Source organism: Propithecus coquereli, unplaced genomic scaffold (genome assembly GCF_000956105.1).
Source record: "Propithecus coquereli isolate 6110/MARCELLA unplaced genomic scaffold, Pcoq_1.0 Scaffold157, whole genome shotgun sequence".
Taxonomy (NCBI): Eukaryota; Metazoa; Chordata; class Mammalia; order Primates; family Indriidae; genus Propithecus; species Propithecus coquereli.
In genome coordinates this window covers 2,728,405-2,753,548 of record NW_012140191.1, presented here as the reverse complement: position 1 = coordinate 2,753,548, position 25,144 = coordinate 2,728,405, and the positions used below count along the sequence as shown (strand labels likewise).

At 37.5% G+C, this 25,144-nt stretch overlaps 1 protein-coding gene across 1 annotated transcript in view; it reads right to left on the bottom strand.

The window, feature by feature from the left end:
* The window catches only part of GPD2 (glycerol-3-phosphate dehydrogenase 2 (mitochondrial)), a 139,075-nt gene that overhangs the window by 28,421 nt on the left and 85,510 nt on the right, over positions 1-25,144 (bottom strand). Inside the window, exons 7-8 of the mRNA XM_012640782.1 lie at positions 5,468-5,632; positions 4,497-4,641 (exon numbers count right to left, since the gene is read on the bottom strand). Of these exons, the coding sequence (XP_012496236.1) occupies positions 4,497-4,641; positions 5,468-5,632 (310 nt within the window). The remainder of the gene's footprint in view (positions 1-4,496; positions 4,642-5,467; positions 5,633-25,144) is intronic.

Here is a 25,144-nt window from a genome sequence, read left to right as displayed (position 1 = left end):
CATTTATTGCACCTTAGGCTGAGATAGACCCAGCTGTGACTAACACATTCATGATTTATGTGGAGGGGACCTGAAGCTAATGCCAAATTTTTAGAATTAAGAAAGGCATTTTGTTTTTAAAATATTGTATCAAGGTGATATATATGTATATTTCTTATAAGACACCGATCAACTCTGTTATTAAGTGTACAAAGCATAGTACAGAACAATATATAAAGCATGACCACTTTCATGCAAAATTTTCAACAGGGTGCAAGTAAAAACATAAAATTTATGGAAGGATTTGGAAGAAAGGGTTATCGATTCCAGAGAAGAGCTGGGGTGGGGGATGGAGGGAGGAAGGAGAGGGAGGCTTTCAGTCATTTCTATCTTTCTATGTTCTATAGTGATTGAAATTTCTAGTCATGTACTTACATGATTTTTATTTATCTATTTTTGTCTACTAGGGTTATCTGGGCAGTAAATTGAAGAATTGTGATTTATTTTCATATTTGAAATTCTCTGTATTAAAAAAAATCTCATAAATGTTATATTAAAATTTTAATATAAATAAAGCAACAATCTCTATCTGGATAAGTTAACACAAAATACTGGTGAGATTCATCCAAAAAATATTTACTGGGCACTATTAAGTGCCGGTACTATGTGCCGGTACTATAGCAGTCAATAAAAGAGATTAAAAAAAGCAAAGAGATATTGTCAAAACTTTATACAAGTCAGGTAGTATCATGAGATAAGGAATCAGAAGCTGAAAGAAGTAGCTTACTCAAGGTCATACCATTAGCAAGAAAAAAAGTGGTGAACAAACTCAGGAAGTCTTATACCAAGGTATCACCTATCATTTTAATTTACTCTCCCGACTGTCTCCCTGTCTATGCACTTGGAAAGAGCAGAATGTCTTCCCAATTTAATGACGGGAAAACTAAGGTTCACAAAATGACTTTGTCCTAAAGGGTGTAATTATTAAGGGACAGAACTGACATAAGGCCTCTAGGGAAAAATGTGTCATCTGACATCATGGGATGATAGTTAAGAAAACATAAGGCACGATACACATGAGAATATGCTCAATCTAGTAAAATCTAAACAAATGTAAGGGTTATGATGATTACATCTGTACTCTGATCTTAGAGACGTTAAAAACCAACTGAACAAAAAAACTTATAAACTAGCTGGCCTTGGATATTTTTAATCTAACACAAAATTAGTGTATACAAATGTGTCTGGAACTATTAAAAACTTCTCAAGAAACACAGGGAACACATATAATTTACTTCTCTCTTTTTCATTTCAACTAAACTTCTGGTTAACAGTTTTTAAAACTCAATTAGGTATTACTGCATAAATTTCTTTTTTTTTTCTTTATTTTTATTTTTTTTTATTTCAGGAAATTATGGGGGTACAAACATATTGGTTACATGTCATGACTTTGCCAAATCCCAAGCATGATTTGAGACATGCCCTTTCCCCCCACTTTGGCGTCTCCAGTTCAAAGTAAAAATCCAAAGACTGCCTACCTATCTCATGTCGGTATCCAGAAAATGAGAAGGAAACCTTGGACATTGGTGGATAAGAAATTATCTCTAATATTTTTCTGAGTAAAACTGTATTTGGTACAAATTGGGTGCATCTTGGACTCTTCAGGAAGACTTAGTCATTGGAGAACCAATAATTAATAAGGCAGCATCATCTATAAGGCAGCAGAAGAGCATTCTAGGAGAATACAGATAATAAAATATCACAATTTCTACACATCTGTTTTATCAAATATTAAAAGCCTTATATGTCCTATATAGAAAATTATTAAAATAAGGAAGGAAAAAAATTCTCATCCATAATCATATTACCTAGAGATAATCACCATTAATATTTAACATATTTCCTTTCTTTTTTTTCCTATATATATTGTTTAGATCCTAGCGAACATAAAATCTCAAGTCCTACGTTCCAAACTAACATGGTATCATTAGTATTTTCCAAGGACATTAAAGTTATTTATAATTCTTACTGACTGCATAATATTCTCTTGTGTGGTTTTGCCATAATTTATTTATCTATTCCCCTAAGGTGAGGAAATGAAGTGGTTTCTAATCTTTCTCAACTACAAATAATGTCATAATGAATACTGTTGCACATTAATCACTATTTCATATAGAACTACTAGTTTGTCTACTAGATTTACCACATATGGAAATAAAAACAGTGCATATATTCTGTACTCTTAGCATGGCCATATGGATTTTTTCCACAGATGTCTTGAAATGTACATTAGGAATAATTATTAATTTTTTAGCTAGAACTACATAAATGTTTCTTTTTTTGACTTATGAAGAACTGCAAACATATATAAAAATAGAGAGTTTAATGAACCCACATGTACCCTTACCCAGTTTAAATGATTTTCAATTAATAGCTATTCTTATTTCATCTCTACCCCCACCCATTTCTTCATCCCCAGTTATCTTTGTTAATTTGCTAGGTTAGAAATTACATATGATTTTTACTTGCTATAACATTTCTTAAAATATATTTCAAAAGTTGTAAATCCAAGAATACCTGAGTGGTCAACATTTTTAGATTCTTCATAAGCAACTTTGGATATTTACAAAATGAATTTTTAATTTTTTTTTTAGATACAGGGTTCTCTCCTTGTTGATGAGGCTAGAATATAGTGGCATAATCATAGCTCACTGCAGCCTCAAACTCCTGGGCTCAAGTGATCCTCCTGCCTCAGCCTCCCAAATAGCCAGGACTACAGGTGCACAGCACCAGGCCCAACTAATTTTTCTTATTATAATATTTCCAGAGATGGGTCTCACTATGCTGCCCAGGCTGGTCTCAAACTCCTGGCCAAAGTGCTAGGATTACAGGTATGAGGCACTACACCTGGCTAAAATTAATTTTTTAAGGCCTTAATTAAAAGTATTCAGTTATTAAATATGAAATATCCAATTTCCTTAAGTACCTTAAGTTTGACAGTTGATCTCTCTGACATTTCACTTTGACACTTCTTGTTTTTTGGGTCTTTTTTTTTTTTTATTGTGAAGGTATATTCTCATTCTTTCAAAGACACATTTTGGCTTGTGATTATCTTTCAAATGTTTTTTAGAGCAATTTTTGTGAAATTATGTATAAATAAAAAATTTGTGTTATTTTCAAATGAGTTCTGTTGCGGAACCAACGCAGCACAGACAGCTTGAAATATCAATGAAGTGTTTGGGAAAGTTGTGGCTAATGAACGCACAGTACATCGATGGCTTAAGAAGTTCTGTTCAGGTGATTTTAATCTTGAAAATGAGCCACGTGGGTGACCTGAGACCAAGGTGGATAATGATGAACTGAAAGCTGTAGTGGAAGTAAATCCATCTCAACCTACGCGTGAATTAGCAGCAAGGTTTGACGTTACTATTCCAACAATATTGGACCATTTGAAACAAACGGACAAGGTAAAGAAGCTGGATAGATGGGTGCCGCATGAATTAAATGAGCATCAGAAGAGAAATCATCTAGAAGCTTGCCTTTCTTTGCTGTCACAACATAAAGGCGAACCATTTCTACACTGTATTGTTATGTGTGATGAAAAATGGATTCTTTTTGACAATCACAAGAGTTAGGCACCATGGCTGGATAAAGATGAAGTGCCGGAACATAGTCCAAAACCAAATATTCATCAAAAAAAGCTAATGGTGTCTGTTTGGTGGTCCAGCGCTGGTATTATCCACTAGAGCTTCATGAAACCTAGTCAATCGGTTGCAGTGGATGAAATGATGAGGATGCTTGCAATTAAGCAGCCAATATGGGTCAGTAGAGACAGGTCAATCCTCTTGCAAGACCACATGTCACAAAAATACAACCTTGTTCCACCTACAGAAGCTGGACTTGGAAACTCTCTGTCATCCACCGTACTCACCAGACCTTGCACCAACTGACTACCACTTCTTCCAGGCTTTGGACCACTTCTTGCAAGGAAAAATATTCAATGCTCAAGAAGCTGTGGAAAACCTTTCACAATTTCATCGCCACTCACTCTCCAGGCTTCTTCACTGCTGGCATAAGCAAGCTACCATTAAGATGGCAAAACTGTGTTGATAGTTTAGGCACATACTTTGATTAACTGTAGTGCTTCGTGTTTGAGATATAATAAACTACGCTTTTGATTCAAAATCGGACATTGCATATTTAATGACCTAATATAATTCAAAAATACTAATTCTTATACTCTGAAGGTGACTAAACTGAACAGAGTAGATAAAGAGGCAGATCCCAAATCATTAACCCTTAGAAATAAGTATTGTCATAAGTGGCTAAGAAATTCCCAGATTTCTAAGAAATTTTGTGTTTTGAAAGAGTTCCTTTATTTATTTCTCCTCATTTTGAACAGCAAGGTAGACCCGTCTATTATTAAGAAAGGTATGCTAGAAGAAGAAATTAAACATAGACGATCTCTTGTGACCCCCTTTCTTGGGCGATGACCACCGTGGAGGAAGAAGGTTTACCTGTAATAACCGGGCATCACAATATGGACGCCAGCGCTGGGCTGGCAGATAGCTGCAGCGTCCTTATCATCCATTTTGCGCACAGAGTCTGTGAAAGGTCCCGTAGCATTGATAACACATTTGGCTCTCACATCAAATTCCTGCCCTGTGAAAGAAGGCAGCATCAATCACACATCCCATTTGTTTCTCTGTTCACGGATGCTGTGGATTATTAATTCATCTATTAACTTAACCTATGGTGAAGTATACTGCATACCACACTAAGTGACATGAGCAGCCAGAGTTATTGAAGAGCCAAACAAAAGGCTCGGATCTGAGTAAATTTACCAAAAACAAGTCTGAATCGAAGAAAGAAAAGCATTCCACTTGTTTATTGTGGTTCTCAGTCCATTTTATAAGGTACCTCAAGGCACCGAACGTGAAGAAAGTGGAATGAGTAAATAATCTGCTTTCTTCTTAAAACTTCAGTGTGTAAACAGTGTTGCTATGAGATAACATTTCACAGTGCTTTTGTTCGAGAAATGATGTAATTTCGAAGCTGCCTACATGGCCCTACAATCAGGGCAAGAATGCAAATGTAACCGAAGTTAAAGGTGATTGACTTTAATGACGTGTAAATGCACTGGCTGTGTCACCTAAATGATACTTTGAGACTTGGCACATTTATTTAATTTTATTAATAACATGTTTTTGTAAAGAAAACGGAATGCATTCATAGCTGTGGGAATTTTGTGGGCATTTATTATTATCATTATCATTATTACAATTATAATACAAAGGGGAAAAATTGCCGAGTCCCACGAGGGAAATTTTCATGTTAAACCAGTCATTGTTGACAATAAGGAATATAATTAATATGACTCTGAGATGTGGCTTAAATGAAAGAAAAGTGACAGAAAAATTATAACTCAGTCATTATATAAGCCAGGCAAGATGCTAAGAAATACCTCCCTCCCAGAGACTTGGCATACCTGTGAGGACATCCTTGCAGCGCGCGCCGCTCACGCGCACTTTCCCTGTCTGAGGGTCCGTCTTCTTGAGCAAGCTCACCACCTCCATGTAATTGGCGGTGGCAGCCCCATACCTGGCAGCAGTCAGAGCGATGGCAAGGTTCATCCGTGCATCGTTGTGCTGTCCTGCAGCAGGGGGAAGCATCAGGGGAGGAACAGGAGTCACCTCAAGCCATGGACTGGTGGTACAGAAGTGTGTCACAACAGATATGTCACATCTGTCCCTGTCACCCAGGATATACATGATGGCTGGGCAGCTCGACAGGGCGCAGTTTAAAAATACGTGGTCATTCTCAGTCAGGCATCTACCTGCCACTTCAGCGAGTGCATTCTGTGTACCACAAAAATGGTGAAAAATATCCCTTTCCTACAGAGCTGACATCAATTATCTGAAAGTTAAGAAATAAGTAATTATTCTCTCAGTGTTGGAACATATGTATATGTCAGACTTCTCCTAATACAGACAAATTGTAAGCATGAAAGTGAAGCGATTCAAAACTTCAGAATATTTGACACCCCAACTGGTGTTGATGAACAATTTTTAAGAGTATGTGCTCTATCTAATATTCAAAATCAAGAGCTTAATCTTCTATAGAGCATCTCTTGCTATTCTGTAAAAGGATTTTTCTTGGTTTGAATTTTGACCAGGGCTCCTTAAAATGTAGCATTTTTTTTAATCACACATAAAAGGTAAGAAATTAAGCAGGGCAAAATTTAATTACAGAACAATTCCTACCTGTATTGTTAAAGATTTATTGCTGAAAAATCCTAGTTAAAGAAAACTAAGGGGGAGGAGAAGGGGGGAAAGATGATTAATCACTTTAAAATACTGGCATCACTAGAGACTTTTTCTATTTATTATTGCCAGTGGAGTTAACGCTGACCAGGAAGAATTACTCTGCATTGCAGGGGCCAGGTTCTCTGTGCCCTGAATAATTAATTATCCAGGGCTAGATGTATTGAAGCAGGGTTCAAATTCCCACACATTGGGATCAGTTCTATCGAGATAATACTGATAAAGGGATGAATTTGTAATGGATATTGTTGTTGATTTATGTTGCCAGCATACCAAACATTTAGTATAAATGGTTTATGTAAAGTTTCTTCCTTGTGATTCAGTCTGTGCAGGGCAAGCAGCACTACACAAGTAATCTGTTCCAGCTAAAAGGGCAAAGTTATAAAGAGAGAATCAATGACTGAAGATTCTGCTGCCCCTCCCCACAAACATCTTATTCTAAAACCACTGAACTAATACAATCGGCTAAGAACCTTTCCCCCCAAATTAAACGCTCTATCAAGTGCAGAACATACATTAAACCTTAGTGTGCAAAATAAGGAGCTATTTTATCCATAAATTAACAGAATGAAAGTAGTAGAAGAAAGAAAATAACAACAGGAGTAGTTGAGGTATAAGTGGGAAGAAAGTGAAGAAATTCTATCAGTTTCAACTCAGCATGGCCCTTTAGTTGCTTAAAATAATCAATAAGCATATTTAAAGTTAAGTTTAAGAAACCAATTTTTATTAATGTAGGGCTCCTTATTTAAAACTGGAATATGGGTCACAAAGTTAAAATAGTCCAAAGAAACTAAATAAAAATTCCATTGTAGACCTTCTCCTTAAACTAAGGAGATAACACAGCACCCCTACCACACAATCTGTCTAGTAGATTTATGTATATAACAAGGAAATACCCTACCCAATAGAGGTAAGTACTTGGTAATACAAAAAATCCAAGTCATATTCATCCTCACCGAAGGTGTTAAGAAACTCTCACCCATTCGATTATACCTTGATTTACAGACAGGACAAATCTGTGTAATTGAACTATTTTAAATTCTAAATGAAGTCACTGTTCACAGGAACCAGCAGAAATTTCATTTATTAAATGATACATTCCTTTGGAAAGTGGTATACCTCTTACACAATCGTCTGATTCTAAGGTGACTTTGGAAATACAAAATTTCCCTTTTAAAATATAAAATCTCATTGGAGCAGTATAGGTATAGTTCATCAAGCTGTTGCTTCCATACTAAACCAATGTCTCTGTAATTAGCTTCTAAATCCCAATACTATTAAAGGTAAACAAGGCCAACCTCAGCTAAAAATGTGAGTCAGAAATAAGTTCAATTGGTCTTTGTTTTGCCACATCTACCTCCAGTACCCAGCAGCACCTGCTTTGACTCAAATCAGGGATGCCACTTACTTACAAAGGATTCGTGATACGGTCCTTGTTGCCACAATTCTTATACTCCCATTAGTCCTGCCTTCTAGGATTGGGAAGTTATTTGCAGCTCCTTGAACATCTGTGTCATTTCCCACCTTCATGCCTTTGTCCACACTTATACTTCTGGCTGGATACTATTCTGGAAGTTCCAGAAAACCTCTGTTGATCTCTCATGATCTTGTTCACATAGCTCCCCAAGAAGTCTCCCTTATCTGCATCCTTCCCAGGCAAAATTGTTCAACATTATATCTTGTACATATCTATTTTATAGTCTTTCTGATACTATAGTCATCCATGCACCCATTCTATTCACAAAAATAAAAACCTTTGTTGAGTCAGGCACTGGGACAAATGCGGGAACATAACAATGAGAAGGACACAGGATGATCTCTACCGTCACGGAACTTACATCCCACTGTAATTACAGTGTGATTCTTGTGCCTCAAGGAAGCTGGAAGCTTCATTTGTTCATCTTTTTTATTTTCCCTCATTAATATTGGCACAAAATAGGTATCTAGTAAGTGTTGAGTTTAGCCAAATTCCATTCAATGCACTAAATAAACAGGTATTGGAAGTCTTATCTCTAACTATGGAATGGAATGCTTTCCCTCTTGTTAAAGAAATCTCAGACATCAGTAAGTTGGTGGCAAGAAATTGAGGGGGGCAGAAATGTGCAAAATCTGAATTTAACCCCAAACTAGGCCTTATATTTATGTTGAATAAGTGGGAAGGAAGCAGAAATAGTTCTGAATGATTCCCTCAGGACTTGTTCCACAATTGCCCCTTTCTTTGCAGGGAAACAGAGGCACAGCTATTATTAACTCCTAAAAATTCAGGAGCAAGTGATGTAACTTCCCCTGAGCCCTGGGGCTCACACCACTACCCAGCAATCCTCTTCTTTCCAGACATTCTGCTTAATCCACTTACCTCCTCGGATGCAAGTTAAACCTCCTCCTCCTCTACCCGCACTAAATTTACCCTTTACCCTGAGATACCCAGATCTTGCACTGTATGTTTCCTGGGATATAAGTCATATATTTTCATTATTCTTAACTAAATTTCCCTAGCCCTCCTTCCTGACATTTTGAAAGGTATCTCTATGCTGCCTACAATTTTAATTCTGGAGAAAAAAGTTTTTGACAACACTGCATGTCATTGGAATGTGATACAATAATCTTAAACCCCCACCCAATTGATCTGCTTATTAAGTTTAGATTTTCAAATCCGTTTCCTTAGAGCCAGGCAACAGTATACTGTTTTTTACCGATCAGTGAATAGCTTTATGTTGGCACTTACACAAGGACCCAGACGGGAACTGTGAAAATCTGTTTCCTACTCTGTTCTCTTCTGCACTTGAAATCTTACATATGTGCACATACTGAGCTTACAACTCAATGAAGAGAAGCACGTAAGAGGTGGAACTATAACTGTTTTCCCTCGTTTAGAAAAACAAAATATAAAATCTATCCACCAGAAAGAATGAAGGTTGGTGATAGTAGAGAAGATTTTATCTGAATCCTCCAGGGCCCTGGACACAGGAAAGTGAGAGATATTTTACATGAAAAATACATGACCACACATATTTTAGAATGTAACCATCTAAAATGCAGGTCTCAAATATAATGTTTTGGAGACATAGCAATATTGCTCTCCTCAAAGTCAAAGTTTGGCAACTAAGTTAACATGCAAAATAGCTGAAAAAAGAGAAATAATCATTGAATGTGTAAAGGGTATGAAGAATGAGTAAATACGGAAAAAAAAACCAGGTAACAAATTACCTGGCATTTTCCTGTTCTTTCAGTTCTAAATTTCTGTGATGCTCTGAAAATCCACATACAGTCTTTCCTTTAATACCACATCCTTTCAAGTGGCCCTTTACTGTACGCAGACCTATCTATGCACAGACCTATCTATCTGATATCTAGCTACCAGTATAGAAAGTCTAATTGCTAGAAAAAATAGTTCTTAATTAAAATAACCCTCGTCCATAACCTCATCATCAATAGAAATTGTCACTGTTGAAATATTGAGAATATTTGCTTCCATCTCCCTGTGCCCTGACTTGTGTCTCATGTAATCACGTTGGCTATGTCCAGCAAGTGGGAAAAGGATGCTTAAAAGAAAGCTTTAATCTCATTTCTAACGAAATCCACATAGCATGCTTCATTGTCTCAGACTCACAGCATCACATCGACCTCTCTGGTAGCTTCCCCTTCACGGTGTGGCAAGGTCATTCAAAGTTTAATCTACCAAACTCAAGCTGATTTAATATAACCATTAATTTCCCTTTCTGATGGGAGGAGTGCAGGCAGAGGCAGAGCGGAATAGGTGTGTATGCTCATGTGTGTGTTCGTGTGTGTGTGTGTGTGTGTGTGTGTGTATTAAATTCTGCTTTAAGTACATATGATGAGTAAACCTAAAAAGGAAAACTCAAAATGACAACATGCTTTTCATGGTGAATTTTGACAACAATGCAACTTCCAAAAGTAAATCATTTATAAAAGTGAGTATTTGCGTGAGCCGTGGCAGGGGTCCAGGAGGCACATGGGGCAATGTAGGGAGAATGCACCTTATAAGACATGGTGGAGAATGGCTCTGGGCTTGGAATAATTGGGTTGCAACATTTGGGTGTGCCACCAACCTGACTCGGGGAATGAAAGTGATGCACTGTATTCCTCTAGGCTTCGGTGCCCTAGAAAAGGGAGGAACTGGGTACTCTGAAATTATACAGTGCATGTAATGGCTAAGCTTTAATAGTTCCCTATCCCTTTCGAGATTTCACTTCAACCTTTTCCCTATTTCTGGTTTCTCTGACTTTGCCCCACCACGTCTAAAAGGGGCCAAGCATGAATTAAATGCAAAAGACATGCTTCATGAAGAAAATCAGGAAAAAAAAATCATAAATCATACCCTTCTATTAGATCTAAAGTTATAATTAGATTTTGATTTGATGAGCTTTTGTGGACTACGCAGCATCTTGCAAAAACTGCCCCAATCCTTCAGCCCTCCCTGTAGCGATGCCTTTACGAGTCTTCACAGTGTCTTTTCCCACTCTGATTCTGCACTCAGCTATGTGAAATTGTTTTGGTCGACAGAATGTTAGTACGTGTGATAAAAACAGAGGCTCAAAAGAGTACCTGTATATTTCTGCTTGTGCTCTTGACCTCTGCCAAGGCCATGAAACAGACATGCCCAGGCTAGCCTGCTGGTACCAGAAAGAGAATGAGAGGCAAGTGGAGGTCACCCCAGTCATCCCAGCCAAGGCCATCCTACATCACCTGACAGATAACCAACACCTCCACATAGGAGTACAAGTTTGGTAGGACCAGAGAATTGCCCAGCCAACCCCAGACGAAAAGAGAAAAGCCACCTAGAGGACCATTCCAATGCATGCACAATAAAGCCTAATTATTTTTATGCTACTGAGATTTGTAGCTTTTTTATGAGAAATTATAACAATAGATAACTTATAATAGGCAATGTAGGCAATTTTCTACTAAAGTTAGACCCAACTTCCAAATAGGTTCTATCTCCAAAATTGTAGTCTAAGGTGGTTGTTTAGAACTGGATTCATTTTCCTATAGAAATGCTATAAATGAGCCAGGCATGGTGGCTTGCGTCTATAGTCCCAGCTACTCAGGAGGCAAGAAGATCACTTGAGGTCAGGTGTTTGAGACCATCGAGACTAGCCTGGGCAACACAGTGAGAACCCATCTCTTAAAAAAAAAAGGAAAGAATTGCTATAAATAAAAGATGATTAATTTGTTCCATGGGAGCTATTTAGTGCATAGGATACCTGAATAAGGGAATTAATAATGATTCCAACAACCTCAATGCCCACCACCCCTTCATACTTATCCTAAATTTCCAAACTGACCATACTGCCCAACCTCAAATAAGATTTTGCTCTTTCACACCTCTGGCTTTTTGTTCATGTTGTCCCTACTCCATGGCACACCTGATGTACCGATCAGGTAAACTTTTCAACTTTTAATCATTTCTTCATGAAACCTTCCCTGACTGCTTTTGGACACAATGGCCTTCCCTTTTCTGTGTTTCCATGTCACTTTGTACACACATCTATTATACCACAAACTATTTTCTAAATACTTTTATTCAACACTCGCTCATTTACTGAGTGCTTTTAATGGCTGAGGATTATGCCAGGGACTGGGTTTATAATGGACACACAAATAGACATAGTTACAGATCTAGGGAACATCAGTTCTAATACTAATAATATATTCCTGAAAGAATGGAGTGCATCTCATTCAATTTTGCTTCTCAGCACCTACCACAGCATTTGCTGCCTAGCAAATATGAACAAATGCACATGACCATAGAACATAACTGCAGTTCAGGGAGTGGTGAAATAAGGAAATGCACTCAAGGCTTAAAGATTCCAGGTACAGTCCTCAATCCCTTGACCTCCATTCAATGATAGTCATGGTATTGATGGATCCAAGGACTATTCTCTCTCTACATAGCAGAAAAAGGAAACAGTGTCTTCTACCCCAAAATCTTGGGTGAAAATATAAGCAAAGGGAGGAGGTCAGAGATAAAGTAAAGGCAGCAAGGATTTGATGTATGATTAAGACAGCAATTTACTGTGAGCCAGGCATGGCGCTAGGCACCAGGGAGCTACTGAGTAGGGAGAATAAGATTTCCTTGGTCTCTGCCCTATGGATCCCCATTCTAATCAGAAAGTCAGAAAAAATCAAATAAAGTAAATTAATAAGACAATTATGATGGCAATGTTGGCAATCAAGGGGAAAAAGTAGAGGGCAGACAGAGCAAATCTCTAGGGAAGAGGCTATATTTTGGAGAGGGCAATTAGGGAAAGTGGTCAAGATAAGCAAGAAGTAGAGAAAACCCATAGAAGGCAATTAGTTTCTAACAGCAAGACTACCTAAGTCAATGCTAATGTGCAGTTATATCCAAAGCTTACATGAAGCATAAAATACCGGAAATGTGACTATGGTGTTAGTACAACCCCAATGTGTTAAGAAGTGCCTGCAAAGTGACTTTCTTTTCTTTCATTTATACTTTAAAGTATTCACCTATGTTTTGTGTATATTTATCAGGAACTTGCTTAAAAATCTTCCTGGATTGGTGTACATTTTTGCAGGAAATGTCTTCTAGGATAGACGGGTGAAATTCAAAATAAAAGCATATTATTTCAAGTTTATGAATTGGAGTAATTTGCTGTCACCTATCCACACTACAGTTCTCAAGAAGGGACACTTGTTAGCACTGAGCCTGTAATCATTTTTATTATTAAATACAAAGGTACAATTAAATGCAGGCACAGGATGTGACCTGCATCATAATTCTGCCAGGCCTTTCTCTTCACAATATCCTTTTCATTATCCTAGGCCTTTTGTTCCTTCTTGTTTCTTTTGTCTCACCCTAAGTTCTCGAACACGCTATTTACAATCTCAATAATTAGCAATCAGGGTGGATCTGTGGTCTTTGGCCCTGTGTAAACGAAACATTGTGAAGTTCCTTAACGTGACATACTTAAGTACATAAAGTTTCTATACCCTCGGGACTTTCCTGTCTTGAAAAAGTTTTAAGTGAATCTAATGAGGAGTAAGTTTTCTACTTTTCAGACACTTAGGAATCTAGCTAGGGCTGAGCAAAAATGAAACCACATTTAAACTGCAAACAACAGAACGCTTTGGTATTCATTAGCTATTACTGTACAAAAATACAGAAGTTTACAATGAAGACCCTATTCATTAGTTTACAGTGAGGACTCACTGTGCCTGCTCCAGGACTATCAATTCTCTCTCTAGCACAAGCCAAAAATAGTTATTTTTCATATTTTTAAGAAAGAAAAAGGGAAAGGGAACGATTGACAAAAATTAATTGAAATGAAGTTGGAAAGTCAGGAAGCAAGAAATCCTACAGATACTCCTTTATAGACATACAATTATGTGGCCTAAAAACCTGGGTAGGTTTGTGAAATGCACTAAATTCACTGATGAGCTGTCTTTGAATGTCTGGCTTTGAGAGCAAAGATCCCTCTTAATTAAGAGCCAGAAGTCTAGATGGCATAGCATCTTAACCCAAGAAAACTATCCTGAGGATGCTTGAGATTAACTCCTTTTGCCAATATTTATTGAACACCTACTATGTGCCAGGCACTGAGCTAAGTATCACTGTGGGAGATTAGCCCAGCTGTCCCAGGACAGAGACAGAAAGCAAGTTCACAGCCTAACTTGGAGAAGCCACCTGCTCCCCAAAGTCTTTCCATTTCTTACCACACTTCCCTTCTCCTTCCTCTGTAGTTCTCCTAAAATATAACCAAACATAGTACTCCAGATATATCTTCTTTCTCTTCTCTCTTAAATTACAGGAAGATTTACAAAACTTGATTTACAGGAGTACGTGCTTAAGTTCAAGTCCCATCTCTACTAACTATGAAACCTCTTGCTAGTGGTTTGTCTATTCTCTCAGCCATGCAAAGGGAATGAAAATGGAATTAACACAGAGTTATTGTGAGGAAGAAGTGAGATAAGTAATGCATGCTACAACCTAATAGTTCTCAATAAACATTACCTTTTATTATTAAAAGGAAAAAAATTACTGGAAAACCAAGGCTACTTTATACTTTAATTACAACATATGGTTTTTGCCTAAAATACTTAAAAACAACAATAAAAAAGCCCTGAATATTTTTCAGTTCTAAATGGTTTCATTGCTCATCAGACTGGCAATAAATGTGTAACAACTATTAGGCAGGGATCAAATCTGCAGGTGGCAGATACAGGCCAGGGGGGAGGTTCCTAGGGGTGGAGAAGCCAGGGAAGGGACTGCAGGAAAATGCAGCTAACAACCCCAAGGAACAGGAACTTGAAGTTTTGAGCACACACACCTGTGGACCTGAAACTTTGTTATAGGAACACCTGTCAATCCTATATATCAATCATCTGGTAACATCCCACACCTCCTGTAAGCCCTCCCCATCCCTACCAGGCCGATAAAAGGAAACACCTGGGAGTCCTCAACATCTTTCTCCACTCATGGATACTGACCCATTCCTCTCTGGAACGTACTCTCGCTTTGTACGTACTCTCCCTTCTTTTCTGCAATAAAAGCTGTTTGTGTGGAATTTCTTCCTGTTTGTGGTCACTCCATCAGATTGGCCCTGCTTGTGAATTTTCCAAGCAAGGAGCCAAAGAACCAGGACAACGGTCTACCGAGATGCTGGACCTGACACAACTAATCTATAATCTCTGTACTGTTCGCTGTTTTTGTTTCTCTTTCTCTCTCTAAAGTTTTTACCACTGAAAGACAAGAAGCAAGGTATGTTTTTTTGTGTGTCATAAAGAACAGAAAGACAAAAGAATGGTTTTCAATGAAGAGGAAAACAGTGTTCACATGTTTTAAAATATTAGAATTACCAACTCTTAATCCTCTCTTCATTTTCTCTTAAAAACTCGGGCGCTTCTGCCAGTTTTTACAAAGAAAATCAACATGAGCTATAAATTCGGTATCCTAGGAAAAGCCAGAAAACCCAAATTTTAATCCCTTAAAGAATCACTAACTGGGCATATTTTTGTAGCAGATGATTGTCTGGCACTTTGGTTTTGCTTCCTAGCATCTAAACCCCCTTCCCCATCTTATAAGTCTTGCACGAAGGCAGGCTACCCTCCCACAGGAGAGGAATAGAGGTCCCTGGGACACAGGCCTCTAACCTGGCTCTGCCAGTCAGATGCTCTCAACATAGACTTCGATCGAGAGCTAGTGACCTGACCCAAAGAACCTTCAATCTGGAAGTGGAGGCCACGGCAGCAGCACTGTCCTGTTTCTAGGGGCAGCAGTGGCAGAGCAAGACACAATGTGCAGTGACCAGCAACGACGTCTTCCGTGCTCTGGTTCTGGGACAGGACTTTGCCTGTGGCTCTGGTTGCTGCAAATCATTTTTGGTCCCTTATTTTTCAAGCTAGGTCTTCCACCTTCCCAGCATTTCTGCCTCTTGCTCCTTGTCCTCTGAAGAAAGTCCTTTTCTCCTTAAGTCAGCCAGATTTGTTTTGTTTTGTTTTGTTCTGTTTTTTTGTGGGCAACTAGCAACTTGGACAACTCCTGACCCTGTGTCTCAGTTTCCTCAATGCTTGAGCCACAGGGTAGAACGTGATGATCTCTCAGGTCCCTCCCAGCTCTACCAATTTTATAAATTGCAATCACAAAATTTCAAATAAACCAACTGAAAACTTGAGAAGCTGATTACATAACAAGTCAAAAGAAGCCCTTGGATGTAACAAAACCACCTTTCATAAAAGGACTGGAAAAGTGAATCATGTCACTGACACAGAACCGTCCTTGGAGTTTTCCTTTCCTCATTTGTGTGTGAGTACATGCACACAACTTTTTACAAAAACGCAGGAATGGCTCAGCCTGCCCCAGGGGTGATTCTGAGTGTGAGCTACATAATAAATACATGAAACCACGTGCTAAGGACCAGCTGGGGAATTCTAACTGGAAGCTAGCTGCCTTTTGAGAACATTTATCTATTCCATAGTAAGTCCTGTATCTTATCAGATTTCTCTCTCTAATCACAGGAAGATTCTACACCTTATCAAATTGTTATCAAATCAGTCTGACCAGAACCCGATATCTTGATTGTTGGAAAAGAATGTATACGGGGGCATTTACATGAAAAGCAGAGCACTGGGTCTAGAGACCCAGACTGCCGGGACTAACTCAGGTTCTCGGCACATCCCTTCCCTCATTCGTCTGTTTTCTTCATCTATAAAGTGTGGCTAACACCAACTTCTCTTATCATCTTTTAGAGCCATTGAAATGATCAGACTCAAGCACATGTGGAAGCATTTGTAAACTGCAAAGCATTATAAGAATAAAACTATTTCCTTCTACTAAATTTACTTTCCTTCTTGTTTTGTTGTAGATAAGTCTTTTATTTAGTATCCAAATCCTAACATGCCTCAGTTATCAGAATAATATCTCTCAGCAACCCAGATTCAATGTTTATATTGGGAAACTTTATTTGGGGCTCGAAACTCTAAAAGAAGAAGAAATAGAAAATCAGAATTTCATTCTCTTTTTAACCATAAAAGCAAAACATTCAGACTCACTACACAAAGATATCTTTAACAGATACTGTTTCAAGGTATAGTAAGAATATCCAATTGGTTCTGCAGGAACTCTGTAGCTACTAAGAAAAATCTTGATCTTAATTTGACTATTCAAATAGGTTTGCCGTACAGGATATTTTTTTAACAGCAGTCTGAATCATCTGATTTACATCAGTGTTTCACTTCTCATAGGAATAAATAAATTAAGGGCAGGAACTTGGTTCTCTCCCCCACCATCATCTCCAACAATGGCTGGCATGTAGGAAGGTGTTATAACTGTTTGTTGTCTAAAGCAATCAATTCATAAAGCAACAGGCTGTGAGCTGGGCTAGTGCCAATCAATTTAGCAGAGCCTGATCACCGTAAGGGAAATGAGAAAGCAGCTATTCTGATCCTTTACAGCCAAGTCCACGTGCCGAGGCAGAAGACTGAGGTGCAAATACTGTGGGAATCAGCTTAATTTCAATACTTCCTAACAGCTAGTAGAACATTTGGTATCTCCCAGATAAAGAGACAGGAAAAGAAAGTTTATACACTACTAGTTATCAATAAAATTATGTCAAATTGCAACCACATACATCCACTACTATAGCCATGTATTTTAAGCCAACACATTTGGCAACATGTAAGCATGTAAAACGAAACTTTCTCTCTGTGGGGAGTGGGATTGGAGGACTAACTATAGGTGTAATAATGCCCCCTGTACTTGAGAAAGACATTTCTAATATTTTAGACAGTTTGATTCAAGTCTGCAGTCAATAAATATGTCAGAGCTTAAAAATAAAATATTTTAATAAAGAGGCTATAGACTCATTTCTGATAAACTATTACATACATTAAAATTAAATAGTACCATAAAAACAGCTCTTTCACCGAAAAGCTTTCAATAGATGCCAAAAATTTTCCTTTCATCTCTAAAATGTGGGAAAATGGTAACATGTATTTAACTCAATTGTTAAAAAATCAAAACCAAAAACAACTAACGATACTCTCATGCTTCTAATCATTTCCTATGATCTAAAAAACAATAAATTTCGATATTATAAAATGTCATACCAAATTAAAAATATGTGTATTAGTTTTACTTTCAACTTTTAAAGACAAGGCTGGCACAATGGCTATTATGAATGTTTTCACTTTTGTTTCATAATGAAAAATAAAATGAATCAAACACTATGTTTCAGTGAGTAGAGTTTCTTGCCCATATTCCCAGACATTCTCAAAGTCTTCCTGGTAATGCTGGTCAGTGGTTATTATCAAAGAAAGATCTAGTTTCCGAGACAGTCGAGGTGCCCTCTCCCTGTTGCAATTACCGATAGCCTTCAACCTGCAGCCTCAGAGCCACACAGCGCCTGAGTCAATCCTGAGTCAATTCTGACCACACCTGGCAGTATACAAGGAATCGCATCCCTCCAGAAACTGTTACCTGCCCATAAACTGTTATCTGCCTTCAAGGAACCTTTAGACAAGAGAATGAATCCCTGGTGCTCACCAGGCTGCAGTCCTGCCTACCAAATACACCAAACATAAGAACCCCAACCCCAATATCTGGTTTGCACTCTTGAACCACTTGAACCAGAACGCTGCTCTCAGCTTGCTTGGCCAAAGTTCTCACATTCTGCCTAGCCCTTCCTTCAAGGACTGGCCTCTATCTCTCTATTTCAAGGGGTTTCCTTGTACCCTCCATAGACCCCCCTTTCCCAAAGAATCCTCCAGATACCATCACGCATTTGACTCCATGGATGAATTCACTAAAAAAACTGTTCCCCTGCTCAGACGCATGCTCAGATTCCAGCACACTGATGAGCAGTGGGATGAGTCTTAAGATTGCCAAGTCAGCTGAGACAGGTGGTGCAGACTGCTAGCCACTCCCCTGGAAGCCTGCTCAGATGGACTAGACCTTGAGCCCTCCCTCTTTGTTGGTTCACTTCTCTGCCTCTACCCACTTGTCTTGGGAGAGCTCTGCCCTCAAACATGGTTGAAGGGTGTCCACATTTTAAGGACAAGAAACCTTTCAGCAGACATAGTCAAGATTTAGTGCAGCCACATATAGCCATGTAAGTGTGAATTTCTTTCTGCCTATAGAAAATATGAAAAAGAATTACTTACCTACTTTTTACCAATATCATAATTCAGGATATAAATTCAATGTAAATTTTACTTTATGAGTTTTTAATTCATCTGGTCACAAAAAAAATTTACATGTCAAAAATGTTGAGTTCTAATTAAAAACCCAAGCCTAAAAATCAAAGACTCTAACAGACTTTAACAGTCTATTCACCTTAAGGAGAGGGCAAAATTATAACATATTACTCCATTAAAATACAATTTAAAATATGGCATATTAGTCTTCTACTTAACACACGTCTCAAAACTTCTGAGGAGCACGGCACAAAGACGCTTTTGTAAAACAACCTCCCAGCACTTTGATGTGACCGTATGTTCATTAAAAGGAAGTATTACTACTTACATACATAAGGTACATAATGAATTCAGTATGTGTCTAGAGTTGGCTAATGCCATTAAAGCACATGCCAAAAGCACAGACTATAAATCAAAATGCGATTTGTCAAAGTAAGATCTTAATATGATACAGGTTAAAAATAAATAAATAAACCACTATTGTCCCGATATGGGATTGGTGAGGAGAGCTAAGACCAAACTGAGACCAGGTTGCAAATGACATGCCTTTGTTCTATCTATAGCTTTGGCTACTCCTCTCCCTCTTCCACCTGGATAAGTACAAAATTAGCATGCACCAGGCATTCTTCATTCCCCAGAGGGTTTATATCTCTAACACTGCTTTAAAGACTGATATTCTTTCCAAAATGCTGACATAAACCAGTTGGGCAATCACAGATTTTTTAATGCCCACATTACTGAAGTTTTAAAAGATCTAGATTATTCTTAAAACAGAATGTGGAAACAACTTGACATTAGTTTATTAATTTACTTCCAAATTAAAGATTTAACAAAAGGCCAGAAAGGACAGACACTCAAATAAAGAGACAAGCCACAAAGACAACTACCAAAAAAAATAAGATCTAGGTAGTAGATGCTAGAGTTGTCCAGGAAATGTAAGCAAAACATGGATCCTACCTCATGTGTTATACCTTCCCTTTCCTATGTCTTCATCTCTCTCTCTGGCCTGGAGTTCCTTCACATCAACATAAAATCTCATCTAAGACTTTCCCATGACTCATCCAAATACGTTTCCTGGATCCTGAGTTCTCTGTATCAAATGCTGTTTAAACTCACTGGATGCCCACTGCCTACTGAATTCAAACTAAATTCCTCAGCACGGCACACCTGGTCCTCCATGATCCAGGCCCTTCGTGCTACTCCAGCATTTCTACTCACCACCCTAGGCTTAAGCTCCACACAATTGCTTCCTGTGTGCCGTGTGCCTACATGCTTTTGGCTGCAATGTTTCCTTAAACATCCTCCCTTGCTGACTTTACCTGGCCATCCTACTCTTTCTTAAAATTCAGCGAAGTACAAAAATTCAGCTTTCCTAGATCACCCACACCCACGTTAGGTACATGCCTCTTGCAGAAATTCTCACATGCAACTGTAACTCATCGGCTGGCTTGTCTGTATCCCTCATTAGTCAGAGTTTTTTGAGGAAAGGAAACATTTTATGTTATTCTGTGTATCTGCAGTACCTATATCATCACCTGGCTTATAGATGTCACTCATATATAATCACTGAATATCTATATAAATAAATACAATTGCTGGTCATATAAAAACAACTAAGAATTCTATCCTATCTAGAAAGATACAAACCTGTATAGTATTTCAATTTCATATGCAAAATGTTGCTTCCTTTACAGTCATTCCAAGCATTCCAAAACTACTACACTAAAGCCAATCTTGAAGAATAGAATATAAAACCAAACAAAAAAATCTGAGAAAGTATTGATATTCATTTTTAGAGTCTACACAGAGGTGACAATGACATCACATAAGCCTAGGTCTATAGTGGGTACACTTCAATTCAGAAGTATCACATATCAACATTCACTCAACTTCTTCCCAATAATCATACAGCAGGTAATTCAGCAGTGTTTATGTGAAGTCCATTTTTTCCCATGTTGGGACTTTTCACAAACTTCTGGATGGCAAATGTATCAAAACCAAGCAGGAATGGTAAGATCAAAGCCTGAGGCCTTGCTGGATGGTGACACACAGGCTGGCGAAGAAGCCCTGCAATTTTGGGAGCTGCAGCTGCAGCAGCAGATGCATGAGGCTAAAATCCAAATACTACTTTCAAGGCGTTCTCCAACATTTCTCCAGAAGAACTCATCGCTCATGAGTTGATGGGGGAGAAAAAGACTGCTCAGCTTTTCATTATGTCCCTTTAACAGATGAACCAAACATACATACAGAGGCTGCCACAGTCTAGCTAAGTGCTCCTCAGGGCTGCAATGGTACATTTTCTGGAGCATGCCTGTTTAGCTCTGGACACAAAACTGAAAGCAATGAGAGTGATCACAACCTACAGAACAGGAGAGACGTCCTTTATGCTCAGTCAGTGGCTGCTGCTGCTGCTTTCGGCCCTAGGAAACGTCCCTTCTCGAGAAGAGTGAGGAACAATTTCAAAGTCTGGGGTAACTTAATCCACCAAGGCCAGGCCATCACCTGCTGACACAGCTCTTTTAGCAAACACGGACTCCTTTCAGATGCAAAGTGCAGCAGCTCTTTCCTAGGAAAACTTCTGTGGCTGCTGGTTCTAATTTGTGACTCTGCCCAACACTAGACAAAATATGATTTCAATATCAAATGCATGGTAAGGTGGAAAATAGAAAATTTATTTTTTCTCAAGCCCTTAACTGCTTAATGGCCTTCTAAGTTCCTGTTAAAGTTCTGTTGGTTATGCTCACAATTTCCAACCTGGCTTCATCTGGTTTCTGGGTAGTACTGCTGTTGCCAGCAGAATAATTTCAATAGAAGAGCTGCTAGGATACTAATGTCTCTAAAATTTTAAGTGCAATATTTGTGGAAAAATGGCTAAAATGCCAGAATTCAAAGGGAATTAACAGGGTAAATAGTCTGAAATCTATAGCTCAGAAAGTGTATGAGGAAAAAGCACCTCCTTAAAACGGAACATTGGGGGAGAAGGTCGGGGAAAAAAGGAGGAAAAGTCCAATCACAGACAACCACCTGCACATGGGAAGCCCTCAGTTATACCTAGATGCAATAAAAGCCTTGTTGAACTGAGATACGTAATGGCAAAAATCACAAAAAGGAGACAAGAAGGCAAAATTAAAATTTATGGGGTGAATTAATTCTATTCACATTTGTGGTGGGGTGGGGAGAAGAGAGGATCAAGTTTACACTAAACAGCAAATGTAGCAAATTAAAATAATTAAACTTTAGTGAGTGAGGTGTTTAATTACATCTAGGTATTTATATTACTTCAAATATTGCACTAAATTGTATGTGTATTTCATTATGTTTGTGTTAATGTTGCTGCTTAGCTTTTTTAAATAGGGTCTTTTGCTACTTTAAAAATGGACATAATTGAGCAGAAAAATGTGTTTCTCTCTCATTTCTCATACTTAAGGATTGTGACAATACCAATTTTACCCAAAAGTGTGACTAAAAAAAAGAAAGAAATATACAAGTAGAAGATAGAGGGAAAAGATAAAAGTATAGACTAATCTTTACATAATAGACATATTTCTTACAACTAGCTTGTACTATAATGTATTTTTTCAAACGCTGTTAGAAGAGGCAACTATTAAAAAAGACAATTTGGGTTTATTTTATTTCCTTTTGGGAGTGAGAGTAGTGAATTTATCTGATTTGTAAATCCTGACTATATTCAGATTAATTTTTGAATGCTAATGCATTTATGCCTCCTCTTTCACCAAAATGGATTTCAGGGAGCTATTGAGGTACAGTGTTCTGGCACAGAGAGAACTGCCAAGAGAGGGAACTGCCTGGAAGCCTCTTCTCAGTTACCTTTCAGTTAGACTTCAGCCTTCTTAAGAGAAAGTAAAACATGAATCACCAAATTCATTCACTATAGTACTCCTCAGGTTAAAAATTAACAAAATTCAAACTCCTGGGAAATATGAAGGTTCTGGTTTACTGATATGCTTTGGCATTACCTATCCTAAATTCATATAAAATACAAGTTATTTGATTTTGTTCCTAGTCTAGTCGCTGCTTTCATCTAATTATACTTTTATATTTTCTTCTCAAAGGCTTATTCTTCTGAAAAGATAGCAAATTATACATTAGTAATACTTTTCCAGTGACTACAAGAATATATATTTGGTTTTGGACAGAAAAGGAGCAATAGTTATATAAGTTGTGTGGGAAGTTAGTTGTGTGTGTGTATGTGTTTTTTAATGTGCAAAGCTGAATTTTTAAAAAAATAGGTGTTGCGTGGTTCATGCTGGCTGTGGGTGGATATAATGATCTACGGAGTATTTTACTAACACAAAGTGTGATATGAGTAAGTATTAATAGTAATAATGAAACTAGTTTGAAAATTCACATTCTGAAATAGTAATCTATTTGGCTCCAGAGAATATAATCTACCAAGGTGTTAGTTATATTTTATAAGAACTATGTACCAAAGGCTTTTTTTCACAGTTCTTCTATTACATTTGCAAGGCTTGGTTGTAGAATCAGTAGTTGAAACTAAAGTGTGGGGCTTTTTAATTAGGGATATTTTTATGACTGGTATTTCTTGTGAGGCTAGATGCATAATACCAGGTTGGCTTTCCTTTACATGACATAAGCGGCTATGTGTCATCTGCAGAACTAGTCCAAAATGGATTTGATTATTATCTTTTCTCTCTTTCTTCATTTTTCTAAACATGTATCTGAGCAAAGACTTTTGATCCCCTTGAAAAACATGTTAAGAGTAGGTACAGCAGTGAACACCTAGGGACCCTGCCAACAGATATCTGAGGCATCATATTGTTGTATTAATACAATAAGTAGGAAGAAAAATTAATTCCTGAAGATCATTCCTTATACCTTCCTGAAGACCAGTCATTAAAGCCTTTTGTTTCCTATTTATTTCCCCATATTACAATGTCAATTATTTTCTTCTCCCTCTGTTTCCAAATGTGACCTAAAAGATTTTATTTATGAAGGAGAATTACTCTGACACAAATGCATTGGATAGTTACTTTAAGCTTTAAAATGCAGCAGTTTTAAAGATGGCTTACACTTCTTGGGCATGTGTTTTCCCAATGCCTCAAAAACAAAAGCAAAAAGTCCCTCAAACTTTTAAATCTTAACTTTAAACTGCAATTAATTAGCTTCATCTCTAAATTTTTAAAAATGTGCTATTAATATGAAGCATATCAAAATTTTAACAAGTACATAATTGTGTGTATTAGTATAAGACAGACTCATCTATTTAAAAGACTATAATTAACATGAACAGTTAGTCTGACTAAGCAGATTGGCATTCAATGAAAGCAGATGATATGAACTAGGTTTTAGCAAATTTAAACAAATCAGAGCATATTTCACATAATGATATTAATAGCATTTGAGCCTCATAGACTGATTTTAAGCTTTCTGTACAGATAAAACTAGTGGATGTGCCATTGTTTTGTGGTGTCCAAAGAAAGGAAATAAGATTCCATTTTTACCAATAAAAAGAAAAATAACTTGAAAAAGTGGTTTATTGATGGCAAAGCCTAAATATAGTGGGTATATTTTGATCTAAGCAGTTAACATGGCTACAAAATTTAATTCTATGAAACTTAGTTCACAGATACTTTTTAAATTTATCTTTTAAAATTTTGTGGCCTCTTATATTTACAGAAAGTAGTATCTACTCTATTAGGTGAAAAAAGCAAGGCAACACTATTGTCTAAGAATGATGGAAGAGCAAAAATAAGTGTACATATAATATGTGCATACACACAATAAAAGGATATAGCAACATTCTAAAGAAACGAAATTGATACCTTTAAGGGGAAGGAGAGAATAGGGTAGAAGAAACATGGAGAGACACTAGCATTGTTTGAATAGTCTTTGTTTTTATTTTTGATTTTGAAACTCTATATTTTACATAATTATAAAACAAAAATCACAGTTAAAAAAATAAATCCCTAGTGATCTAAAGCAAAATGAAATTGACCTGTTTGTTGTATTAAGATGGTGGCCAGGCCGGGCACCGTGGCTCATGCCTGTAATCCTAGCACTCTGGGAGGCCAAGGCGGGAGGATTGTTTGAGCTCAGGAGTTCGAAACCAGCCTGAGCAACAGCGAGACCCCGTCTCTACTAAAAATAGACAGAAATTAATCGGACAACTAAAAATATATAGAAAAAAT